Raw genomic sequence first — 26,465 nt, 5'->3', positions numbered from 1 at the left:
TTTTCTCTCCTGTGAACTCTGCAGAGAAATATGAATTTGACTTTTGTATTAGTGTATAATCAATACTACAGCTAATTTTAATAAAACCTTATAAACAAATACATTCACCTTCAATCAGCTTTTGAACACACAGGATTTCCATAATCCTTTTTATAGCTTCTTACATTTTTTTCTATTTTCCCTCAATCTTGAATATCCATTAAATTTTATCTGTGTCATTGTTTCATTTTGAAAGAACCTTTAAAAAACCTCTAAACTAGACAAAACTATTTTTTCTCAACAAACACACATTTTCATTTTCTCATCAAAGACAATCTTGCTTTTCTTGTACACTTTGCATATGCAATTATTTATTTTATTTTGTTTATTTGTTTTTTTAAGACAAGAGTCTCACTCTGTCACCCAGGCTGAAGTGCAGTGGTGCAGTCTTGGCTCATTACAATCTCCACCTCCCGGGTTCAAGCCATTCTCCTGCCTCAGCTTCCCTAGTAGCTGGGGTTACAGGTGTGCATCACCATGCCTGGCTAATTTTTGCATTTTTAGTAGAGACAGGGTTTCACTGTGTTGGCCAGGCTGGTCTCTAACTCCTGACCTCAAGTGATCCTCCCAGCTTCGCCTCCCAAAGTGCTAGGATTACAGGCATAAGACACCATGGCCAGCCAAATTATTTACTTTAGTAGTTATAGTTACATATATTAACTTAAATTTTAACTCTTAATAATTCTAACTTCCATGTAAAACCTAGGAAGTAAATGATTTTGAAGTGTTTTATATCAGTATCTGCAGATGAAAACCATTTCATAATTTTTTAGAAAGATGTTTCCTCAATTATTTTTAATAAATCTAAATATATTTACCTTTTCAATATCATATAAAAATAAGATACTAAAGCATAAATTTATGTTAATAATTAATACTTCAATATTTTAACTTACTTAGAAATGACTCAGATATTTAATGAGTATTTATTTCCGAATTTATTCTTATTTTTTATTTTTATTTTTTGAGGTAGATCTTGCTTTGTCACCCACATTGGAGTGCAGTGGCATGATCTTGGCTCACTGCAATTTTTGCCTCCCAGGCTCATGTCATTCTCCCACCTCAGCCTCCTGAGTAGCTGGGACTACAGATGCACACCACCATGCTTAGCTAATTTTTATATATTTTGTAGAGATGCGTCTCATCATGTTGCCTAGACTGGTCTCAAATTCCTGGGCTCTAGTGATCCTCCCACCTCAGTCTCCCAAAGTGCTTGGCTTATAGGTGTGAGCCACTGCTCCTTTCCCTATTTCTGAATTTAACATGGCTTTAAGATTTTAAGTTTCTGGAAATAATTTTGAAAAAATAACATAGGTATTCTCCCTAATGTCTTTCCCAGTCATCATGGGTCCTGAGTGGCACCTAGCATGGCTAGGAAGGCCAGGGCCCATCTGGGTCCCTAATTTATACACCAAGTATAGAGTCAAGGACCGAGGATGGAGCTACGAAAAAGATGTCTGTAGGATCCAACCCCTCTCAGCATGGCCAGGAGGCAAAGCTGGAGGAGGGAGGGCAGGGCCATATTGGGCTTGGCTGTGCCCTGCAGCTGGTGGCCCAGGTACAGTGGACATACATGTCTCCAGACCTGACCATGACCACCTCTCCATGCCTCAGAACTCAAAGGCTCAAAATCAAAGACATAAGTTCACAGTAAGATGTGTGAAAGGCCTCAGGGAAGCCCAGTAGTCAGCCTTTTCAGTGTCAGCTTACAGACAAGTCAAGCACATATCAAAATTTTACAGAAGCAGCAATTTTATGACCTTAAAACATATAGCAAAAACAGCATAAACCTTTCTGACCAGTAGACCCAGAAAAACAAAGTCTGAATTATATTTAGTATTGGCAATTCTGAAGATACTCATATTTTATTTTGCCAACAATGTAAAAGCTTGCTTCATTTGCCAAATATTATATAAGATCAGAAAGAAACATCTGATACACATAACACATATATACATATAGACAGACACACAGACAAGAGCAGAAGTTAAAGTTTTCAGAAAAATTTTTCATTTGCTAGTTTCCAAATAGTTTTTCTTTCCCCCACTTCAGACTATCAATATTCCAATTACCTGTTTCATTGTTCTAAGCAATTCTTAGCTAGAAAATCCTAAAATTTCACTTCTAAAGGGATGACTTTTAGGTAAAATAATGTAGAAATTTTATCTCCCAAATGCATACAGCTGAGACTTTAGGCCTACATGTTGTACCATCTTTTGCACAAATCAAGGAAGGAGGATGTGAATCCTCCTTCCCAGTTAAGACAGGATGGATACGAAAAGGTACTTCAGAGGTGAGACTTCTTACACAAATCTAAGTCAATGATAAGAGTCTCTAGTAACTTAGTCTTTCCTCTCTTCCTACTGCACAGAGGCAGACACCCTTAAAAATGGAGGTCTCCTTTACATATGTAAATTTCCTTTAAAAATGTGTTTCAAAATAGCCAGCTAAATGCCAGAAAGGTGAATTTGGAGACCAATTTAGTTCAATAGGCAGTCTTTTTAAGTTAGCCACTATTTTTTAGCTAAAATTACTGAGTTCAGGTTGGAGTCCATGAATTAATAAGGCCAGGAAATAAATCTCTAAGTGTGGTCTCAGCATGGATAGCTCTGAAAAGAAAAAAGTCTACTTTACTTGAGGGCCTACCTTCCATGAACACTTTATATAACTCGCTTTTTATCTTTGGGGCAGGATAGTAGTAACTACGCCAAAAGATTAGCAGATTCAATTTTTCTTGTCAATTAGTTGCTTAAGCTTTCTATTTGCCTTTTGAAAGCCTTTTAAAAGAGGCAATAGGAATATTAACTTTTTTAGAAGTTTCTGCACATTAATAGGCATCCTTGGATATGCCTAATTTGGGAGCCTTCATTTTTAAATGCACTTCTTAAAGTGTGGTGTTGGTGTTGTTTATTTGGACCATTCCACTATAATTTTAAATTATCTTTATAAGATTTTGCCATTTTTGTATGTATTTGTGGCTGGTAGGACCTAAAAAATATACATGTAGAGGTATGGGGTAGACAAAAGTTGAGCACTCCATTCTTCAGAAATTAAGGATACCATTTTTATGTTGAATATTGGTTTTGGCTCTCACATCTCAATCAACTAAGCCAAAGATTTTTCCCTACCTAATGCATTGCAGAACACAAAATCCTGGTGAATTTCTGAAAACCAGAGTTCACACCTTCTGCAGTATTGCCATTTCTTGCCAGTTTGTCTGACCAGTCAGCTATCTAAGACTTCTAACTGGATATAAACCAGTTAATTATTGAGTCTAACCCAGTCCAGTGTCTGTCATGACTTCTGAACCCAGTTCAGATAAAAAATGTGCACATCCAAATTCAGATAATCAAAACACAAACACATGGATCTCCATAATTGGAGAGACAACTTACCCATGATCCCCTGTTGATTCGAGAGAGCAATGGATACAATGGAGCTGGTGGGTACCTTGCTTCATCACTCCGTGCTCCTGGGGGTTGCTGGAAGCTCTACTTCAAATCTCACTTCTGAGGCCATCTGTTAAAAGAAAACCTTTAGAAAAATTAAATTTTAAATTCAGTTAAAGAACAATTCAAGAGTCAGGCAGCCCTCAGAACCAGAATACATTCAGAACGACTCTTAGACTGTCACAAGGTCAGATGATATTTATGGACAGGAAAAGAAAAGTGATGTACAGAAGATTTCCATCTTGGTGCAGAAGATGGAAATGAAATACAGAAACAGTGTTTGAATATGTTTTGAACAATTGGCCACCTGTGATTGGCTGAAACTCTATGATTGGTAAAAGAGTAGTTTCTAGTCTGCTTAGAAATGTTTAAGTCAAGCTTAAAATATGTAAGGAGGCAGCTCTAGGCTCAATTAAATTTTACAATATGATTGTATTTATATTAGTGTTTACAGATGAGAATGCCAAGGCTCTAGAAGGACTTGCTACTTTGTGGAAAGGTCAGAATTACAACCCAAACCTCAATCATCTGGGCTAGTAGGATTTTTACTGAAGCATCATTCACATTGCACCTAAGTGTAATTAAAAGATTAAGAATTAAGGAGAATAAAAATACTCTACTGGAGGTGGGATAAATGAGGGATCCAATAAATTTGTTTTATTATAGCTATGTTTATATGCTAATCACCCTAGTATGTAAAAGAAAACCAAAGGATTGAATGAAATGTATTCTTCATTTGAAACCCCCACTCCCTTTTTTGAGCATTTTCATGGAGTAAAAGGTATGTACTACAACTTAGTTTTTGGGCTTCTTTATTTTTTTGATACCGAGTCTCACTCTTCTTGCCCAGGCTAGAATGCAATGGCGCCATCTCGGCTCACTGCAACCTCCGCCTCCCGGGTTCAAGCGATTCTCCTGCCTCAGCCTCCCGAGTAGCTGGGATTACAGGCACGTGCAGCCACGCCTGGCTAATTTTTGTATTTTTAGTAGAGATGGGGTTTCACCATGTTGACCAGGCTGGTCTCGATCTCCTGACCTTGTGATCCACCCGCCTTGGCCTCCCAAAGTGCTGGGATTACAGGCGCAAGCCACCACACCCGGCCAGTTTTGGGGCTCTTATTGGTAAAGTTCTCAGTTAGTAACTAGGAACGTTTTTTTTTTTTTCTTAAGAAACTTTCCCTTTTGATCTGGTTTATATGAGGGCAGGTGAATGTTTTTAAAAATACCTTTCTTTTGTCTTAGATCTCTGGCTTTTAGGAAGCAGAATGGCATGTTGAAAAACAAGGTATTTTTAGAAACTGCATCTTTCATTCACTCTTGTGGCCTGGGGCAAGTTACTCTGAGTCTCATTTTTCTTATTTGTAAAATGGTGAGATTTTATTAACTTAAGGGGTACCATGAGAAAACATGCTTGACAATGTGCTCAATGTTAACACATTGTTATTTAATTGTTTATTCAGTTGCAGGTTAGAGTTTGAAACTCAAAGAGATGTTAAAGTTTATCTCACGCAATTCCTTCAATTTATATATGAAAAGATTATATATGAGAAAGGGTCAAGCTAAGACAAATTTAGTCTGCTCATATTGCATTGATAATTATATACCTGGCTAAGTATTTCATTTTCTAAACAATACTTCTTTAAAAGACTATATAAATAAATAAGTAAAAATAAATATATACATATACATTTAACAAAAGTAAAATTATAGACTATGCATTTCTAGCAAAACAATTTTAGACATGGTGAACACATACAATAAATCTTTATATTTCTGCCAGATTCTATCAGAAGTGTGTTGGGAAAATTTATGCAAATATTGAAATTAAATCCTAAACTACTTACAAAATTATTTATTATATCATATATTAAGTATCATATTATCCAAATATAAGGTTATGTGGAGTGAAAAAGACCACAATTTTCTAATAAGTGAAACTTTAAAACTACAGAAAAGCCTTTGTTCTTGGAAGTATAACTGTGTTAATAACAATAATAGCAATGCATCATAATTACATACAAACAACAAAAAATGAAAATCTTTCTTTTTCTGTTTTAGCCTTGGGAGAATGAACTCGTTTTATAGATAAACTGATACACTTGCTCCCCAGCCACTACTCAACATATATTTATATAACTTGCCTACAGAGGTGAAACCCCTCGGAGGCTGCTTTTCATGAAGACACTAAGCTCAAAGCATTTACGACATGCTTTTTGACCCTGACCCTGTCACTTTCCTCTCTCTTCTAACCACTATGAGGGGTTTGTAAAAAACCTTAAAAATATCAGTGTCAGCTTTTTCAGAATTTTTCATATATTTTTTTCAGCGACAGCTTTTGTGTCTTGGGACTGCAGGGGTGAGTCTGTGCACTGTTAGTGCTGAGATTCCTGAGTTCCCAGCACCAGCCCTTGCCTCACTGCCCAGCTCCCCACTGGGCATATCCTCTCATGTCAAAGATTATAACTAGATTGTGAAAGCTAGGTTATTTTGTTTTAAATGCATTTCCTTAGATTTTCTTAAGCTATAAAATGGTTTGGTCATGATGTTTGTTTTATATATATAAAACACAGTCACAAAATAGCACTTTATGAACTTAAGTACTTTTTTGAAGTGAAGTAAATATTGATGCAATTATTAATTGCATTATTAATTTTTCCTTTTACATAAGGAAAAAGAGAGCAGAGAACACAATTCTTCAGACGCTTATGCCTTCAGACAAAAAGGTTAGAAATCCTAAAAAACAGAAATCATAAAAAGTAAACTTTTTAGTTAAAATAGGTTTTGCAAAAATATTTAGGAATAAATCATATAAAATTCCCCAAGTAAAAAATAAACATAGAAATCTTGAGTAATTAGACAAGGTTTTAATTAACTTAACGATATTTTCTGTACCACATATAAAAGGAGATAGAGAATATCTGGCCTATCAGCACAACGTTGGGTATTTGAGTTATTCAGGTGAGTGTGGAAGTGACAAAATTTTCATCATTATAAAAGTCTTCTATGCTCATTAAAAAATTGAGCTATTCAAATATACTCTTTTGATATCCAAATATCATTGTTTGAATAATCTGTTATTTGGCTTTTTGTTTATTAATTATCAACAGGACTCAACAAGAGATGAAGGCAATGAGACTGAAGACAACAGCATGAATAAATTAAGAAAGAAGAAAGTCACTAAGCCACATATTTGTTCAACTGAAGTGGAAGAAATGGATATGTCCAGTTCAAATGGTATCTAGCTGCTCTGAGCCCTCAGAAATGGTGTGGTCAATGGCCATCTCCATTTGGTCTTTCTTTTCATAAAACATCTTCATTTCTTTTTTTGGGAGAAGCAAAAGGACAAATAAAATTTATTCCTATATAGGTGTCATAAAAGATGGCAAATATAAGCTTACAATGTGAATATATAAAAATAACCAATCAAAATATTTACAATGTAAAGAGGGTTAGGATTTGGATGATAGTAGTAGAAAAAAAAAGAACAAAACAGAGGCATGTATGAGTAGGAAGAGAGACAGTTTTCTGCTCTGAAAATGAATACAGCAATCGTTACGGAGGATTTGAGGGGCCATAAGAATGGTATGGAAGGTGTTTTCGTAACACATTTTGGAACTCCAACTGGATCTCAACAGATCTGAGACACTGCTAAAACTAGAAGTTAATTTGGGCAACAGGCTCAATCCTAGGAATCACTGTGTCCCTAGGAATTCCCAGCATATGATTATAATAAAAAGAAGTCAGATTTTAGTAGAATTTATCTATCTATCTAACTATCTATCTATCTATCTATCTATCTATCTATCTATCTATCTATCTATCTATTTAAAGACAGAGTCTCACTCTGTCACCCAGGCTGGAGTTCAGTGGCATGATCTTGGTTCACTGCAATCTCTGTCTCCCGGGCTCAAGCGATCCTCCTGCCTCAGTCTCCTGGGTAGATGGGATTACAGGGCGTGCCACCACGCCAGGCTAATTTTTTGTATTTTTAGTAGAGATGGGGTTTCACCATGTTGGCTGGTCTGGTCTCAAACTTCTGACCTCAAATGATCCACTTGCGTCAGCCTCCCAAAATGCTGGGATTACAGGCTACAGACATGAGCCACTGTACCTGGTCTGTTTTTAAATTCTCTACAAGCAATGCACTTTCTTGGCCAGTGACTAGGGTAGACCACTTCCATTGCCCCTCATTTAATATGTCACTGCTAGGAATATACTATTGTCTCAAGTATTCCTCTCCATATTATATTAAGAGACAGCTGAAAACAATGGGAATATATTTTAACATTTTTCCTTATTGCTACAGAGAGGATCAGAAACCAAATGGGTTGCCAGAAATTAGGGAATACAAGCAAACCCATCATGGGACCTGGCTCTGATGAGTCTCATCTGTCACATCATGACAAGGACTCTCAGGATGAGACCACAGTGATAACACCATTGCCCCCCCGAACAACAACCAATGTTCCTGGAGGTGAATTTAACCCAAACTCTGGTAAGGATTTACTGGTAAGGTTTCTGGAACAAACTGGTATGTGGTTCTAGCCACTAACCCTAAGTTTGTATTTGAATTAGAGAGAATGTCATGTTGGTTGAGGAATACTAGCCTGGAATCCAGAACACTTACAAAGATTTTTATACCTATCTTTTATAAAATGCTTTGTAGTTTTCTTTACCCTTTAGGCTGTTCATCTGGAAAATAGCGGGGTTGCAATGGAAGATGTCCTGCCTTTTCTAAAAGTAAAATCCTATTATTCTAAGTTTCTGGCTGATTGATAATGATGTAACTATTTTGGTACATGAGTGTATTGATTAAAACTCACTTGAATGAAAATGCTGGAAATTAGTTATAAAAGGAAATCTAAAAGCCAGGCACAGTGGCTTACACCTGTAATCCCAGCACTTTGGGAGGCTGAGGTGGGGAGATCACTTGAGAACTGGAATTCGAGACCAGCCTGGGCAACATAGGCAGACCCCCTTTCTACACAATAAAAAAATTAGCTGTGTGTGGGAGCACATGCCTGTGGTCCTAGCTACTTAGGGGAATGAGGTGGGAGGATCATTTGAGCCCAGGAGGTTGAAGCTACAGTGAGTTGTGATTGTGCTGCTGTATTCCAGCCAGGGTAACAGAGAGAGACCCTACCCCACTACCTGCCTCAGAAAAAAGGAAATCTATAATGACAGGGTTAAACATACAAGATTTGAAAAGATGAGAATATACCAGAGTGGGAAGTTAGAGGGATAGTGTCTACCACGTTACCCTCACTTCTGACACAAATTACAAGTTTTGGAATTCCCCAAGTTAACCTTAGTTTAGATAATTTGCTGGAAGGACTCACTGAACTCACTGAAAGCTGTTATATTCAAGGTTATGGTTTATTACACTACAAGGATACAGATTAAAATCTGCCATGGGCAGTCCAGGCAAGTTCTAAGCACAGAATGTTCACTTGTTCTTTGTTCACTTGTCCTTTCTTAGTGGAGACACGGACAGGCAGCACTATTCTTTTGGCAATGACATGAGGAATATTGCCAACCAGGGAAGCTCACTTGAGTCTTGGTGTCCAGAGTCTTTACTGGGGCTTCATGGTTAACTGGGCATTTGGCTGACCTCACTCTCCAGCCCCTTTGGGGATCAAGCAGTTACTGCATGACTTGAAGTCACCACTATAAATAACATTGTTAGAGTTTCTGGCGTGGCCTAGAACCTCTTGATAACAAAGACACTCTTGTCAGGCAAGACATTCTAACTGTTTGGAAGGGACCAAGGGCAGAGACCACAGCTCTCTTTGGGCAAGGTTAGATCCTTTAATACACACAGGGCCTGAGGAGGAGCTGCAGCCTGGAAAATAAACACTATCAGAATTCTGTATGTATTAGTCTTCTATTGCCACCATAACAAATTACCACAAACTTACTATCTTTTTGAAAACACAAGTGTACTATCTCACAGTTTTTTATGTTAGAAGTCTAGGTTGGTTCATCTGGTTTCCTTGTTTCAGGCTTTCCAAGGCTGAAGTCAAAGTATTGCCATCTGGGTTCTTATCTAGAAACTCCAGGGAACAGTACATTTATAAGTTCATTCAGATTGTTGAGAGAATCCAGTTCTTTGTGACTGTAGAATTGAGGTTCTTGTGTCCTGGCTGGCTGTCAGCTGGGGTGACCCTTATCTCCCAGAAGCCTCTCTCTGTTTTTTTTTTTTTTTTTTAATCTCAGAGATAGCATTGCCTCAAATCCTTCTCATATTTAGAACTTCTCTGAATTCCCCTTCTTCCACATCCCTTTTCTGCCTTCAGCTGGAGAAAGCCATCTAATTTCAAGGGCTTACAAGGATAATCCAAGATAATATCCCTATTTTAAAGTCCATAACCTTAATTACATTTGCAAAGTCCCTTTTGCCATGCAATTTAACATATTCATGTGTTCCAGAGATTAGGTATGGTAGGAATTTTCGTACGGCTATTCTGCCTACTGATACCGAGAGGAGGCAGGGAAATACTGGGTAGAAGAGGGCAGTTCCCCGGCAAAGGCCCCACCCTCAAGCCTGGAAACCCATGGCCCTGAATAGGAACAGGCATTTCTGTTTTTGTTCCAAAATGTTGCCTTTTCCAAGACCACTCTGGCCCACCATGTCCCTATCCTATGCCCATATAAACCCCAAGCTCCACTGACAGAGCAGCAGAACAGTATGGCAGAGAAGGAGCATCTGAAGGTGGAGAGGAGTTCAGCTGGGGACGGTTGGAGAGGAGATCCGTCGCGGGACAGCCGAACTCCAGGGGAAAATCGTATTCCCACTCCATCCCATTTCCTGCTCCCCAACCATCCCACTGAGAGCCACCTCCATCACTCAATAAAATCCCCACATTCGCCATCCTTCTAGTCCATGTGACCTGATTCTTCCTGGACTCCGGACAAGGAGCTGGGTACCTAGAGAATAGGGTGTAAAAGGCTGTTACCCGGACTTTCCACTGAGCTGGTTAACACTTAGCCGTCTGTGGATGGTAGAGCTAAAAGAGCATGGTAACACCCCTAAACACTGCCACAGGGCCGCAACCCAAAAGTGCTCATCTTGCACGTTCCCCCCTCCCATAAGTGGTTTGAGTGCAATGGCCAAGTAAATGAGTCACGTCCCTGTTGCAAGCCCCGCGAGGAGGTCAGGGAACTCTCCCATCTCACTACCACACCATCTCTCGTAACTGAATTTCTCTCTCTACTTTGGCTTTATGAATTTCTCCAAAGTGAAGAGCATGAACACTAACAACCTCTGAACGTCAGGCAGCTGTTGATACAAATGCCCACAGGGGCCAGATAGTTAATACAAAAGATGGGCTGGTGTAAGAACATAGGGAGTGGTTCTGGTCATGAGAAAACTGGCGCGGAGAGCAACAAACTATGGCCCAAAGGCCAAATTCAGCTTGCTGGTCAGTTTTTCTAAGTAATGTTTACAAATTGTTTATAGCTGCTTTTGTGCTGAAATGACGTTGTGCTAAATGAGTAGCTGCAACGAATACCATATGGCCTACATGGTTTTAAATATTTACTATCTGTTCCTTTACAGAAAATGTTTGCCACCCCGTTAAGTAGAGGTTGCCTGCCCATCTAGACTACCTCAGAGTTCCAACCAGTTGTTGCTGTGGAGAAATACCTACCCAGGGTTGCCAGATCTAGTTTCAAAATAAATTTGAATTCAAGATTTTTACATAAAATTTTCTAATAATGAAGTGCTGTCCACTATTTCAAAAAAGTTTCTGAACACTGGGAAGACTAATCAGATAACATCTGCTGGCCACACTGGCTCCTCCAGAGCTTATGGTCACTGTTTTATATATTCTAGTTTTAGCTGCAAAAGAGAGATGGATTTTCCATTTCTTTGTCTTAAGCCAGAAATCTGGAGAAAGATCTTGTGTCGTGAGCTCTCTTTGCACTGTCAGTTGTGACTTAGGGCATGGGTACCGTTACTAACTCAACTTCTTTAGCTCAGAAGCTCCCTTTTTGGCCCAGGGTGTATTAAGTTCTCTATAGGCCCTCAGTACCAAAAATTTAAAACACAAACCAATACATATATATAATTAAAAAATAGATTTAAAAATAAACCCTCAAAATAAGTGTAAGGAATTTTGATATGGTATTTCTTCTTTGGAATAACTTCTCTGAGTTTTTCCAAAAATAATATTTTGTTTTTTTCAAAGAAAAGCCCCCTTTCCCTCCCACTTTTTATTGTATTGCTTTTTTTCCCCACTTTGTACCTGGTTATTCTGCCACCTGGGCTTTCCAACAATGTCTGCACTAATATGATGTGGCCAGAAGGTAGCACAAACAGGGTGACTCTCACCATAGCCACAATGATGAAAGACGGCTGGACCTTGAAACAGCATGGTACATTATACTAGGTGTGCAATAAGCTGAATGCATTCCAGGGTTTTCTCTCAAATGCACTTTTCCCTTTCTTTGAATTGGTGTTTCTGAAGCCCAAACGTCTCTTCGATCTCCCTTTTATAAGTGACCATGGCTTGTTCTGTATAACTGATATATGTCCTCATTGTCACTGAACACGGACAAAATTTCTCCAAGGCCTACTAGTTGCTATAGAGCTTTGACTTTTTTTAAAAAAATGTTTTCTTATTTTTTCCCTAAACATTCACAGCACTAAAACATCTTCTATAAAAACACATTGATTTAATTTATTAATCCCTTGATGGAATAGAAAAGAAGAAAATCTCCCAGGAACCACACTGTAGAAAAAACAAATGAGCTCCTGAACCGGCAATTATCTGCCAGCTATGCATCTTGTGCAACTGGGAAAGGCTGACCAAAAGGTTTAATTGTAAATAACAAGTATGATTTATTGAAGAAAATTTCAGACAATGATGCAGCAAGATGAGTTGATGCCTTGAAAATGAAATGGGATTGGATAGGTTTCTCGTATTTGGTGAAAGAATTAAACTTTTAAATGAAAAATAGATACTTAGGATATATACTAAAATATATGATGACAACTTTTACTTATCAATTAGACAAGGTCAAATCACACAGGATGTATTCATTCATTCACTCACTCACTTATTTAAAAAATATTTGTCGAATGGCTATGAGATGCCTATACTGCTACAAGTACCAAGAAAACAGCAGCAGGTAAAACTAAGCCTTGGCTCTCAAGGAGCTGATAGGCAATGGGGGATGACAGGAACATGTGAGTATACAGTGTGGCAGGTGCCAATAAGGACACTGAAGATAACAGAAACAGAATGATACACTGTTATGTGTTGAATGGTGTTTCTCCAAAATTGTTAAAATGATATCCTAACCTTTGGTACCTGATAATGTGGCTGAATTTGGAGATATACTCTTTAAAGGGGTAATTAAGGTTAAATGAGGTCAGCAGGGTGACCCCTAATTCAGTATGATTCGTGTCCCCTTAAGAGGAAGAGATTAGGTCACAGATATGCACAGAGAAAAGAACATGTGAAGGTGCTGGAAGAAGATGGCTGTCTATTAGCTAAGGGGAGGGAGACCTTAGAAGAAGCAATCCTGCTGACACCTTTGGTCTCCGACCTCTAGCCTTCAGAACTATGAGAAAATAAATTTCTGTTTAAGCCACCTGTCTGGGGCATTTGTCATAGTAGCTTTAGCAAACTAATACATGTACCCTACTCACTGTCCAGTCACAGAGCAACTTGGAGACTTCAAAATGAATCAGGGGTTAGAGCTGTCTATGTTGTGATCAAGTCTCATACAATTAATACTTCAGATGATTATGGTTTTGTTTTGTTCTTTTCTCAGCCCTTTTACTGTGTGAACTTATCTCACCCTTGCATTTGATTGCATGTCTATTATCTATACCTGCCCCACTTTATAATATAAAGTTCTATGAGGGTAGGCCTCTTTCTGGCTGATTCCTAGATGCATGTTCAGTATGAATAGTATGTGATGATGAAAAATATCTATGTTGAGTGAATGAATATTATTATCATTTTTATTGATTATTTTTGTTTTTTGAGATGGAGTCTCGCTCTGTTGCCCAGGCTGGAGTACAATGGCGCCATCTCGGCTCACTGCAACTTCCGCCTCCTGGACTCAAGAGATTGTCCTGCCTCAGCCTCCTGAGTAACTGGGATTACAGGCAGATGCCACCGCCTGGCTATTTAAAATTTTTTATTTTTATTTTTATAGAGAAAGGGTTTCACCATGTTGGTCAGGCTGGCCTTGAACTCCTGCCTTCGTGATCCACCCACCTCGGCCTCCCAAAGTGCTGGGATTACAGGTTTGAACCACCGTGCCCAGCTGAATATTATTCTTATTTTAAAATAATATGTATTCATTGTAGAAAGTTTGGGAGACACAGATAAAGCAAAAAGCTAGTAAGACTACCTATTATCCTATTACTGGTAAACCAACAAAATTACCTTTTTCCTTTTGTAAGGGATGTCTTCTTTATAGCTTATGTATAATTGCTTATTTTGTTTAGAATACTCATTATCTAAAAATTTCTATATTATTATTATTATTATTTAAGACAGTCTCTCTTTGTCGTCCAGGCTGGAGTGCAGTGGTACGATCTTGGCTCACTGCAACGTCCACCTCCCAGGCTCAAGTAATTCTTGTGTTTCAGCCTCCTGAGTAGCTGGGACTATGGGAGCACGACACCACACCCAGCACATTTTTGTATTTTTAGTAAAGACGGGGTTTTGCCATGTTGCCTAGGCTGGTCTTGAACTCCTGGCCCCAAGTGATCTGCCCACCTCAGCCTGCCAAAGTGCTGGTATTACAGGAGTGAGCCACTGCACCTGACCCAAATTTCCATATTTTAAAATGCTTATAAATTTTGCTTTAAGGAGCATTATTCATCTTGGGCTGAATACTCAATATTTCAGAGTAGGTTGGGAATACAGCAAGTGTTAATTTAGCATCAAACACTTTAATTGCTACAGTTTGTTTTAAATGGAAGGTAGTTATAAAGCCTCCAGAGTTTCAGAGTAGCCAAATGTATCAGTGATAGCACATTATCACTAATGTATTTGCATATATGGAACCAGTAATTTGTTTTTCCCGTGCTTCGTGTACTTAAAATCTACTTAATCTATGTTTCTAAACTGTCAATCTTTATGCTTACTTTTAAAGCCTAATTATATCTTGCAAAAGAATACTCAGGTATCTCTTTAGAATTATAGCTGCTCAACATCAATGATGTGACAGATTGATGAGTGTTTGGTTGCAGGCTTGATCATGATACCATTTACTAGGGCTAGAGTACTTGTACTCACTTTGTGCATTTAAGTAGCACTTATATGGTGCTTACTGTCTGCCAGTAACTGTTAATAACTTGTTTAATCCTCCTAACAAGCCTGTGAAGTAGGTCATATGTTACTGATGAGAAATTCAAGGCATAAAGAGGATAAGATTGTTGCTAGGGCAAAGGTAGGATTGGAATGGAGGTGGATGGGCTTCAGTGTTTTGTGCTAACCCAAACTACACTCTGCTGCCTCTCCTAAAAGTTCTGACAGCAACTAACATTTATAATGTGTACTATTTTCCTGACAATTCTATGTGCTATAGACATACTAATTTAATTTGTGGTAATAAACCACCCAGCATGAATCAAAACTCTGCATTCTAGTTTCAGTTCCGCAGTGAACTGATAGTGTGGTTTGGAGTAACTCATTGTGCTACTTTGGGACTCAAGCTAACGAGTTGGTTAGATTAAATGATTTATCTCCAAAATTCTCTTCTAGCCCTGAAGTTGGAATTTGCAAACTATCTTAAAAGTCTTGAAAAGAACACTTTTTATGTTTCTAATTTTAAATTGAGTATGCAGTTCAGATTTTTCATCTCCTACACTCTCATTCTTGAACAACAAAAAAAGAAAAGACGTTTGTTTGCTTATTTAAGCAAGTTTTAAATTTGACAGAAATGTGTAGACTTCTTAGAGTTAGATGCCATTAAAAAGATATAAAGCCTTTTGGGTAAAAAACTCCCAGAATAAGACAAAACCCCAGAAAATAAAACCAAATTCACTTTTAATCACATAGAAATTTAAATTTAGAAATTAACAGTTAGTTCAAGAAGCCCAAATATGTTCAATAATAGTCACCTACAGACAGACTTTTATGCTCCCTTTTTTGCTGTGAACTTATGCAAATATGTTCTAATTTCCATAAGCAAAAGGATTTTCAGTAAGTATCTACATATGATATCACTATATCCTTATGCAAATAATGTCAATTTTGACCTCGTCCTAACTGATAAATGATCTCAGGTTGTTTAGGCACAAGGTTCTTGGGAAGATGGTAAGGGCAGAATAAGAAAGGTAAGATATCCAACTCTAAGCCAGTGACATGATGAATATTAATATTTTTATTAATAATATTGACTAATTCACTACTCTGTAGTCTCCTTTTGTTTCTCAGTCCATCATGATCTCCTGAGTTAGAACCTATTTTTTTTTATTTTGCAGATTGCATGAGGGACAGCAGTCAAATTCTGGCCCCACCTCAACTCTCTTCTAGAATGAAACACATTAGACAAGCCATGGCCAAAAATCGCCTCCAGTTTGTACGATTTGAAGCAACAGACCTCCATGGCGTGTCCAGGTCTAAGAGTATCCCTGCACACTTTTTTCAAGTGAGTTTAACACATAGTTGTAATTGAATGTAATTTCATGACCGTTAGTGGCAAATGGTTCTTATTACTGTTTCTTATTTTCTTGTAATCTATACAGCAATTCAAGCTGAAAATCAATAACTTATTTTGTTTCTTCCCTTGTTCCTCCCAAATATGTTATTGCTCCCCAAGGAGCTAAATGTGTACTCTAGGATCTCAAATAGCAATTTCTTTACCCAATAGAAATACAAAACTAATTACGACTGGTAAATTTAGTCCTTCTGCCTTGAATAATTTTTCTCTATAGAATTATTTTTTCTCCCTTACTGCAATTATGAAGATTGTATTTTATTTGACACAAGAAAATTGCAACAGAAGACCCAAGAGCAAACATAAAAAGGAAAAAATGATTAAATATAAATAATTTGCTAGATAAAAAACATATTCCTTTCGGCTCCAAATTCTGATAAAATAGTCCATTGTTGTTGGATGACTTAATGAATATTATTAAATTCCCGAAAATGATGATATCAACAAATATTGTGTTTTTGTTGTTTTGAGACTTCCTTAATTTTTTGTATCAGTTTTTGTCATGTGTTTATTTTGATGACTGAGTTGTTGTGTTAATTAAATATCAAATTTCTCAGCAAGGGACATCAGGTCGGTACTATTTAAGAAAGTGTGAAAGTTAAGCATCCTCTAGGTTTAACTATTTTAAAATATTATACTTTTATCACATTAATATCAGATTCTAATTGTTAAATTTGCTTCATGTTGGGAAAAACTGGACATCTTCAAAAACACTTTTTAAAGAATTCTAACAGATTCAAACTTGTTTCTTAAGGAATTATTTGGAGCTGCTTGCAGATATTGTTTCCTCTTCATCCAGGCAAGAATATATGTTGTTTAATTTTTATAAAAAATGTGGATTTTCTTGTGGACAGGCCCAGAATATAATTCAAATGAATCTCTTCCAATCATAAGGAAAAGTAACTGGCACTTTAAGTACTTGCCAGAGACCTCAATATAAAACTGTTTGCTATTCAGTTTTTATCAAATTTTAATCATTTATTTTACTAATGGCACCTACAAGTCCATATATATGGACCATTACTCTAGTTTCTCAGTGGAATCCTTTTACAAAAATAAAACAGTATGCTGCTTATACTTGCTAAGGATTGATATAATTGACATAAAGAGAAAAATTCTGCATACTTTTTTTATCCAACTGTTACTGAAAATATTTTTCACTATTTTGTTCAATATCCCACATATAAAAAAAATTTTTTTCTAGAGTTTAGCTAGAAAAAAAGTTTGTCTATCATGAGAATTTTAATGTAACTCATTGTACATTATAATTTTAATGTAACTCATTATATATGGCTATACTTATTCTTAGTCCCAGTTTCCTAATAACTAACTTCACTATTTCATTACCTCATTATTATTATTTTGCTCTCATTTAATGATCATAGAGTATCGATTTTTTTTAAGAAGCCACTTTAAATTTATTTTTGAAACTTGTGAAAGTATAAATAATGAGTATTAGCACAATGAATATTTGTAATTTAAGACAAAATAATTTATTTTGGAAAATTTGCTGTGAATAGACATTAAAAATAGGTTTAAGAGGCCGGGTGCGGTGGCTCATGCCTGTAATCCTAGCACTTTGGGATGCTGCGGTGGGTGGATCACCTGAGGTCAGGAGTTTGAGACCAGCCTGACCAACACGGTGAAACCCCGTCTCTACTAAAAATACAAAAATTAGCTGGGCCTCATGACAGGGGCCTGTAATCCAGTTACTTGGGAGGCTGAGGCAGGAGAATCACTTGAACCTGGAAGGCAGAGGTTGCAGTAAGCCGAGATCACGCCGTTGCACTCCAGCCTGGGCAAAAAGAGTGAAACTGCGTCTCCAAAAAAAAAGAAAAAAACGGATTCATCTGTGCAAAGTAACCTAAACATCGTGTGTGTGTGTGTGTGTGTCTGTGTGTGTACCTTATTCCATCTCAAAAGAAAAAAAGATTCATTTGTGCAAAGTAAACTAAACATTGCATGTGTGTGTGGTGTTTAAGGTTTAAACCTTACAACCAACTTATATTATCTCTGTTCTATCAAAAGTGTTGATTTTTATTTACATTGTATGCACATAATATAGGCTCTTTCTATATTTGATCTAGCCAAAACATGATACATTGCTATAGACTCGTAACTAATTCTTGGCTTATTTCAAAAGATAACCTTTACTATGGTCCAAGTTTCATTTGTGATAAGGATTTAAGTTACTCTGCAAAAATTTTATTGAGTCCATAGTGATCTATATTGAAGATGAAGTTGTTCCAGTGCTTTATATCTATAAACCTGCTTCAGACAATATATTATGATGAATATATTCATGTATATTTGTATATTTCCCATAACTAATAGAGAGTAGTTTGCATTCTCTATGTCCAAGAAAAGAATAAAGCAAATTACAGTGCCAGAAAAGAGTGTCCAAAAAAATACGGATTAAATAATCTAAAGAATAAAGTGCGACTGTTTACTGTTTTTTGAGTTCATGAAGGACTATTGGAGTGAAATGGCTACCAGCTGTTCTTTACTACTCACAGCCAAGTGAATACAAATACAGATTTAAATTGCAGGAACTCATAGAAGTCTCATGAATAAAATATATTATTTCTCATTTTAGTTATGTAAAGAACTAATATATGGAATTTCAAACTAAAAAACTGACAAGCAGGGAAATGACATTATTGCTTATAGTGAAAATATGAATTAAAGGATTCCATGCTATAGTATTCAAATGTCCCACAGTATGTGTGTGTGTGTGTGTGTGTGTGTGTGTGTATAAAGTTTACATATACAGGTCTATGAGTGAGTTGGAAAATTAGGTGGGCACCAAATAGTGTTTGGCTCACTCAACTTTGTTATTGGTGAAAGTAGACTTGGATCAGTTCAGTTAAATAGCATTCAAAAATGTGTGTAGAGATGGTGGAAAGTGAAGGAGGCAGTGGTTCATGGGCAGACGCAGAAGAGTGAACCAGTAAATTATTTTGGTTAATACCAGCCCCTCTTTGATAGCCATGCTTCTTGGGTTCTGGAGGTAACATAAGAAATAGTCTGGCTTCCTTTCACCATGTGAGGATACACAAGAAGAAGCCATATATGAACCAGAAAGCAGCCCTCACCAGACACCATATCAGCTGTTGCCTTTATCTTGTACTTCTCAGTCTCCAGAACTAAAGAGGAATAAGTTTCTGTTGTTTATAAGGGGAAACAAAGAGAAAGAAAGAAAAGGAAAGCATCTGGCTTACAGATTGCTAGGTTGTTTTATTAACCTCATGATCTTCACTGACTTCACGGGAACCAACCTTTTATACTCAGTGATTTTTCTCCATCTATTAAAGTAACCTTCAACCTTGTTGATATATCTAGTACATAATTTCCACAAATTGTTTTACGCGTCTGTTCAACTTAATAACCTTATCGCTTCCCTGTTGCCTGGCACAGAGCAAAAGTTAAATAAATGACCAAATTCACTGAAATCTAGAAATAAATGACTAGAAAGTACCTTAGCAGTCATCTAGTCTAATATGTGTTTTACCAATGTGGAAGCTGAGGCACATAATCCAGTGACTTGCCAAAATTCACAGAAGCAATTAATGAAAGAGCTAGGATGAGAAGGCAGATCTGTTGACACCCAGTTCACGCTGACTTGAAGGTTACAACATTTTGGAAGCTCTAACTTTGGAGTTACAGGTCCACATTCACAGACAAGGGTTCTGGGACTCTGAGACAGTGAGGTTTTTAATTCTTAAATGGGTTGTAAAAGTGAATAAAGACAGGAATGCAGCTGTCAGAGTCCTGGCTCCCCTGGTGTTAGGACAAATGTGCTGTGTGCCACAGTATTGACCATAGTCTGCAATTTGAGAAGGATTGAGAATTGTTTACTGTAGACTTTTGAGGGTCAGTTAACTCAGGGTTACAATAAAATAAGCAAAAATAAAGCCTTATCTGAAGAATTAACAACTGTACTATAAAATAAAAAGTACTTCAGGAAGTACTTTTGATGATGATAGTTTCAAATAATTCCATAAGGCTTTACCTTTATTTTTTGCTATAACGGATTTTCTTTATCATTATACCTTTTATTTATAACTGCTATTTTGAGATCTAAGAGCATTTAAGGCCTTCAAGCCTTAAAACATTGCATTCTTTGGGGGTTTTATTTTAAAATATTTGACATTTATCTGATACCAAGTTAGTGTTAACCAACAAATGTTAAACGTATATATATATATATATATTTTTTTTTTCATTGCAAGACTTTTTCTCCCCCAACCCTTTTGTTTGTTTTCAAAACCTAATTTCTTCATTTTCTTTCCTTCTTTAGGAGAAAGTGAGCCATGGAGTTTGCATGCCCCGAGGTTATCTTGAAGTGATACCGAATCCTAAGGACAGTGAAATGAATCGCATAAGAGCCACATGTTTTAATAGTGACATAGTCCTAATGCCAGAAGTATCAACCTTTAGAGTTTTGCCATGGGCTGATAGAACTGCAAGAGTGATATGTGATACCTTCACTGTGACTGGTGAGCCTCTTTTGACTTCCCCAAGGTACATTGCAAAGAGCCAGCTGAGCCAGCTGCAGGCCTCTGGCTTTTCCCTGCTTTCTGCTTTCATCTGTGATTTTTGCATTTTTGGTGTGCCCGAATTTTTAAATTCAAAGACTATATCATTTCCTGCTTCAACATTTTTAAATAACCATGATCAGCCCTTCATGCAGGAACTTGTTGATGGCTTGTATCACACTGGAGCAAATGTCGAGAGTTTTTCCTCCTCTACCAGGCCTGGTCAGATGGAAATCTGTTTTCTGCCTGAATTTGGCATTAGCTCAGCTGATAATGCATTTACCCTCAGAACAGGTGTCAAAGAAGTGGCAAGGAAATATAATTACATTTCCAGCTTCTTCATTGAGACTGGATTTTGTAATTCAGGGATTTTGTCTCATAGTCTCTGGGATGTCGATAGGAAGAAGAACATGTTTTGCAGTACTTCTGGAACTGAGCAGCTGACGATCACTGGGAAAAAATGGTTGGCAGGACTCTTGAAGCACTCTGCTGCACTCAGCTGCTTGATGGCGCCTACTGTTAGCTGCCGAAAGCGTTATTCTAAGGACAGTAAAGACCTGAAGGAGAGTGTGCCTACAACGTGGGGATACAATGACAACAGCTGTATATTTAATATCAAGTGTCATGGAGAGAAAGGCACCCGGATAGAAAATAAGCTAGGCTCAGCAACAGCAAACCCTTACTTGGTGCTGGCTGCAACTATTGCTGCTGGCTTAGATGGACTTCATAGCATTAATGAGGTCTTGGCTGGTCCAGATGAGAGCACAGACTTTTACCAAGCAGAAACTTCTGAGATCCCTTTAAAACTGGAAGATGCCCTTGTGGCACTGGAAGAAGATCAATGTCTGAGGCAGGCTCTAGGAGAAACCTTTATTCGATATTTTGTTGCCATGAAGAAATATGAGTTGGAGAATGAAGAAATAGCTGCAGAGAGAAATAAATTCTTAGAGTATTTTATTTAGAATGGAACTCATAACTACTCCTTTAGAGATGTAGTTGTTACTTAAAGCTAATCTACCAAAATAAAGACTGAACTTTTGTAATTAACAACAGTAACAATAACAAGACTACGAATGCTTTTGACTTTTTTTTTTCTTTTTCCCTCCATGGAATATTTGACAGATGAAGTAGGACTGCTGAGAAGATTCTGATAACAGAAACAAACAACAAAGTCGTGGTGAAGCTGTAATATGCAAACTTACCAGATCTTGTCAGTTAGTCATTTCCTATGTGTATGTTGACCTGGATAGGAATATCCAATTTTGGGGGGCAATAAATATATTTGCACATTAAAAAAAAAGATTTAAGCATTAGAAAGCAAATTTACATGACTAAAAAAGAAAAAAAAATAAATGGAGGAAAAATTTTAATGGTACACATAGGTTATGACTTCCAGGGAGACAAATATACTAATATAGTCTTGCTAATCAAATAATATTGTGAATCTAGGTTGTGTGCATCATTATGGTCTTTCTAAACAAGTTAAATAAACTTTTGCCAAAATATAATGACAGGTAGGCAGTTTTCCCCTAAGTCACTTCTCTTTTCACCCTTTTCCACTAGCTCCTGAAAAGCTTATGAATTTCAAGGTTATAATGTCCTCAAGAAACAAATCCCTTAGGAATAGAATTGGAGCTGGGAACAACGAGGTCAGATTTTAGAAGTAGTTAAAGCCTTTCTTTAAACAATGCCTCATATAGAAGTTTGATACATAAAGTATAGATAGAAAGAAGTTTGTGTGTGAGGGTAGGCAGGCTCTGTCTACTCTGCTTCATTCTTTGAAACTAGATGTCCCTCTGAAACCTCTAGCGCTCTGTGGAGTGTGAGAACAACTTCCTGGCTAGCCGGGGCTATGTTTGGAGTTTAAGTTTGTTATTCAAAGTACTAAATCTGCTGCTTACAGAGGTTGGTACCTCTCCAGAGAATATTACATGTTCCAGGCCTTTGTTTGAATGAGATAATATTGTAACTATCACTAAAATTTAGCTTCTTTTGGGAGGAAGTCCAAAATCCACTTACTAGCAAATGAAAATGTTGTTCTACTGCTTAGGATCAAACAGCAGATTTTATGTTCAATTAAAACTGACTGTGGTTTCAATTTAGATAGCAAACACACAAGGAGAGGATTAGAATTTGGCTCAGATCCTCTTATTAAAATTCTTAGTACTCAGTAGCTTAAATAGTGAAAGTCTGTCCTTCACTAATTACTCCCTTCTTTTCTCCACACACAAAAGAAGTGTGTTTGGATACATACGAAGAAAGTTCCCAGCACTTTGGGAGGCCAAGGCGGGAGGATTGCTTGAGGCCAGAGTTTGAGTCCAGCCTGGACCACATAGAGAACCCATTTCTAAAAAAAAAAAAAAAAAAACCCTGGCATAGTGGCATGTGCCTGCAGTCCCAGCTACTTGGGAGGCTGAGAAGGGAGGATCGCTTGAGCCTCAGAGTTTGAGGATGCAGTGAGCCACGATCACACCACTGCACTCCAGCTTGGGTGACAGAGTGAGACACTGTCTTAAAAAAAAGGAAAAGAATAAAATTCATGGATGCATATGGGGTAGAGAGAAAGATAGTGTAGGGTAGGTGGGGGAAGGAAGGGAATCTGTCCTGAAACCTCCAAAATGAAATCCCACACGTTATGTCATGTGAGGGATAAGGAAGACTCTCATGCCAATTTTCTAGTTATCTGCCTATATTCATTTCCCCCTCTGTTCTCAGTAATAAAACCTCAATATGTTCATTGAAAGCAATGAAAAATGAAATGATATTTCTGAGCCTTCATTAAGGTTGGATGTGGTCATGTTATTAGGTTCAGTGCAAAGAGGTGAAAGTAGAAGTGTTGTGTGTAAGTTCTTTAGGACATTTTCTTTTCTTTTCTAGTATTTTTTTTTTTCTTTTCGAGATAGAGTCTCGTTTTGTCACCCAGGCTGAAGTGCAATGGTGGGTCTTGGCTCACTGCAACCTCTGCCCCCTGGGTTCAAGCAATTCTTCTGCCTCACCCTCCCAAGTGGCTGGGATCATAGGTGCCTGCTACCGTGCCTGGCCTTTTAGTAGAGATGGGGTTTCACCATGTTGGCCAGTCTGGTGTTGCACTCCTGAACTCAGGTGAACAGCCCGCCTTGGCCTCCCAAAGTGCTAGGATTACAAGCATGAGCCATCATGCCCTACCACACCTTAGGACATTTTTCTAAGTGATGGATGCTATGTACTCTGCCTTTTCTCTCTCTAGCTACCTTCACCCTTCCTGCTGACTGGCCTACAGATAATGTGGCTAGGACAATGTCCTTGGGAAGGAAGGTTTGCTCCACAGAATGCAGTAATGAGGTGGAACCTCTGCTTTGTAGAACAGTTTGACTTGCCTACATCCAGATATTTACCTGAGAGAGAACCAAACTTCTATCTTCTTTAAGCCACAATGGTTTTGGTTCTTTGTTAGTTGCAATGAAATTTTTCTCTTTTGCACGTGTGTTTTGAATGTGTGTATGTGTGTGTATGTGCGTGCGTGCATATGAGTGGGGAATTTGAGGGATTTGGGAATGAAAGAATAAACGTATAAGAACCAGTGAAAGACCACTTCCTCAATATTCCCACTTCTAAAGAGGATAATCCCACTTCTAAAGAGGATAATCTGAGTTAATCAAAGGGATCCACACATACAAAAAATGGGATTGGCTCTAACCTATCCCTATAAACTGGCATATCCCTTTATAGTCCATAGGCCTTAATGAAACATGTCTAATGCATTGACTTCGTTTTACCATAATGAGTAAAAGATGCTGTAAAAAGTCTGTTAATCACAGTGTTTGAAGTCCTTTTTTCCCCTTTCACATTAATAACATAACTTAAAAACACAGTGCTCAGGATGCCATGTGAAGACATTATATATATTATCTTCAGAATTAAGTGTACAGTAGTGAGTCAACAGAAAATATTCAATCATAGATTACAAATCAGTTGATAACGTAAGTTGGTGTGGCAGTCTCCACCAAGACTTCAGTCAAGTGTGTGCTGATGTATATTCTTGTTCTTTAAGGCAACCCAAAAAGAAGCATTGGCCAACAGAGTTCAGGGCCAAAGACAAATTGGGGTAGGTACATGTAAAAATCAGTTACCTATTTTTCTATTTCTTTCATCTGTTCATAGGCTTTCTATTGTTGAAGGGACTTTCTGCTGATGCTTCTACCTTCTTGGTCTGGGTTAAGAGGGTCAGACATTCATTCAGCAGCACTTATTGAGCACCGTTTGTGTGCTAGGCCTTTTGCTGGGAGCCATTATGCTAGGGGAGACCAAAACAAAGATGAGCAGACAATGAAAGAGTTTTGGATCTGGGTATCTTAAGCAGAACAGAAATAAATTTTTTTGGAGGCCTAATGCTGAAAAAAACTATTTGGAAAGCTTCTTTATGGCTCGAAAAGGGTTTTTTATGAATAGCTTTACAAAAATTACTTTCTTATTTTCATTTACTATAATTGTTCTAATCAAAGCTTAGGGGAAAAATGTGATTACTGAATTTAAAGTTGGTTATTAAATGAGTATACATAAGAAATGTAAATTAAAAGCGATAATGTTTTAAGACTAGAAACTAAAACATTAGTATTGTACTAACAAGTTTCTATTTTCAAGGACATTCTATAATCTAAAATTTCATTTTACAGTGTCTGAATAACAACAAAGCTTGAAATGATTATTTGAACGCAATGAAAGATAAAAAAACTTTAATCTGAATAAAAATGGAAAGTATACAATGAAGTCTGAGCTTATCAGTAAAACAGAACAGTCTATTGACATATCTCCAGTCATCTGTTTGACAAAATATACTTACCAATATGTTTATGATATAGGTATAACTGGACAATACCTTTAACCCTGGGTTTTCTATGACAGGGGTTAGAATTTGTATCTTTAAACATTACCTATGTGCACAGTACCTTCCCTATTAAAGCTCTTCTCATGCTGCCTAAAATTAGGGGTTTGCATGATACTTCCTAATTAGGATGTGAATTCTAAGAATAAAAGGAACAGATCTTACTTACATTTGCATTAATACTTCTTGTTCCTTGCATATTTTCTGGAATTCAATTAATGTTTAATCAATCAATCAATCAATGCATATGTTATTAGCATAATACAATACTATGCTTGTCCAGTATAAAACACACAAATTCATATACCCTGAGAGAGGGAGGAATAGAGACAGTGGAGAAGACCAACAGTTTGTGTTTTTTCATTGATCCTACAATTTCTGCCATCAGAAGAACTTCTTCAGGTTTTCTGCTTCTCGAAACTTCTGAGTAAACACCATTTGATTAGCTTGATGGGGATCAAAAGAACAAGAACAACAACAAAAAAAAACAAAAACAAAAAAAGAGAGAGCAAGGTGAAGTTGTCATGTTTTTTAGCCATGGGGAACATTTCAATGGCTCTCTTACATTTGTGGAATCCCTCTTCTTTAGGCTCTTGTCTCCCAAGTAGAAGTCAGAACCTCACCTTCCCAGTTTCTCTTGCTGCCATGGTACAAGGACTCTGCCAATCAGATGCAGTCATAAAACCCTCAGGGACTCCACTCTGCTGAGCTTGAAGGAGGCAGCAGTGACAGGCATCCATGGGTACCATCCTGGGGTGACATTGTTGATGGGCATTGGTTTTGCTATTGTCCAATGCCAGTGGCTGTCAGGTCTCTGGAAGAGTCAAGCATAGCTTCTGAACCTGATTTTCTGGACCTCCCAGATTCTATTAAATATCTAATTAAAAAAAT

At 37.4% G+C, this 26,465-nt stretch overlaps 1 protein-coding gene across 1 annotated transcript in view; it reads left to right on the top strand.

Annotated features, from left to right (window-relative positions):
- LGSN (lengsin, lens protein with glutamine synthetase domain) overlaps positions 1 to 25,742 on the top strand; it is a 44,036-nt gene extending 18,294 nt beyond the window's left edge. The window contains exons 2-4 of the mRNA XM_011945631.1: positions 6,596 to 6,722; positions 15,940 to 16,106; positions 20,476 to 25,742. Coding sequence (XP_011801021.1) covers positions 6,596 to 6,722; positions 15,940 to 16,106; positions 20,476 to 21,675 — 1,494 coding nt within the window. The 3' untranslated portion in view covers positions 21,676 to 25,742. The remainder of the gene's footprint in view (positions 1 to 6,595; positions 6,723 to 15,939; positions 16,107 to 20,475) is intronic.
- The last annotated feature ends 723 nt before the right edge of the window (positions 25,743 to 26,465 follow it).

This window comes from Colobus angolensis, unplaced genomic scaffold, assembly GCF_000951035.1.
Source record: "Colobus angolensis palliatus isolate OR3802 unplaced genomic scaffold, Cang.pa_1.0 Scaffold241, whole genome shotgun sequence".
Taxonomy (NCBI): domain Eukaryota; kingdom Metazoa; phylum Chordata; class Mammalia; order Primates; family Cercopithecidae; genus Colobus; species Colobus angolensis.
The sequence above is the reverse complement of the archived record's forward strand: the minus strand, read 5'-3'. Positions and strand labels throughout refer to the sequence as shown.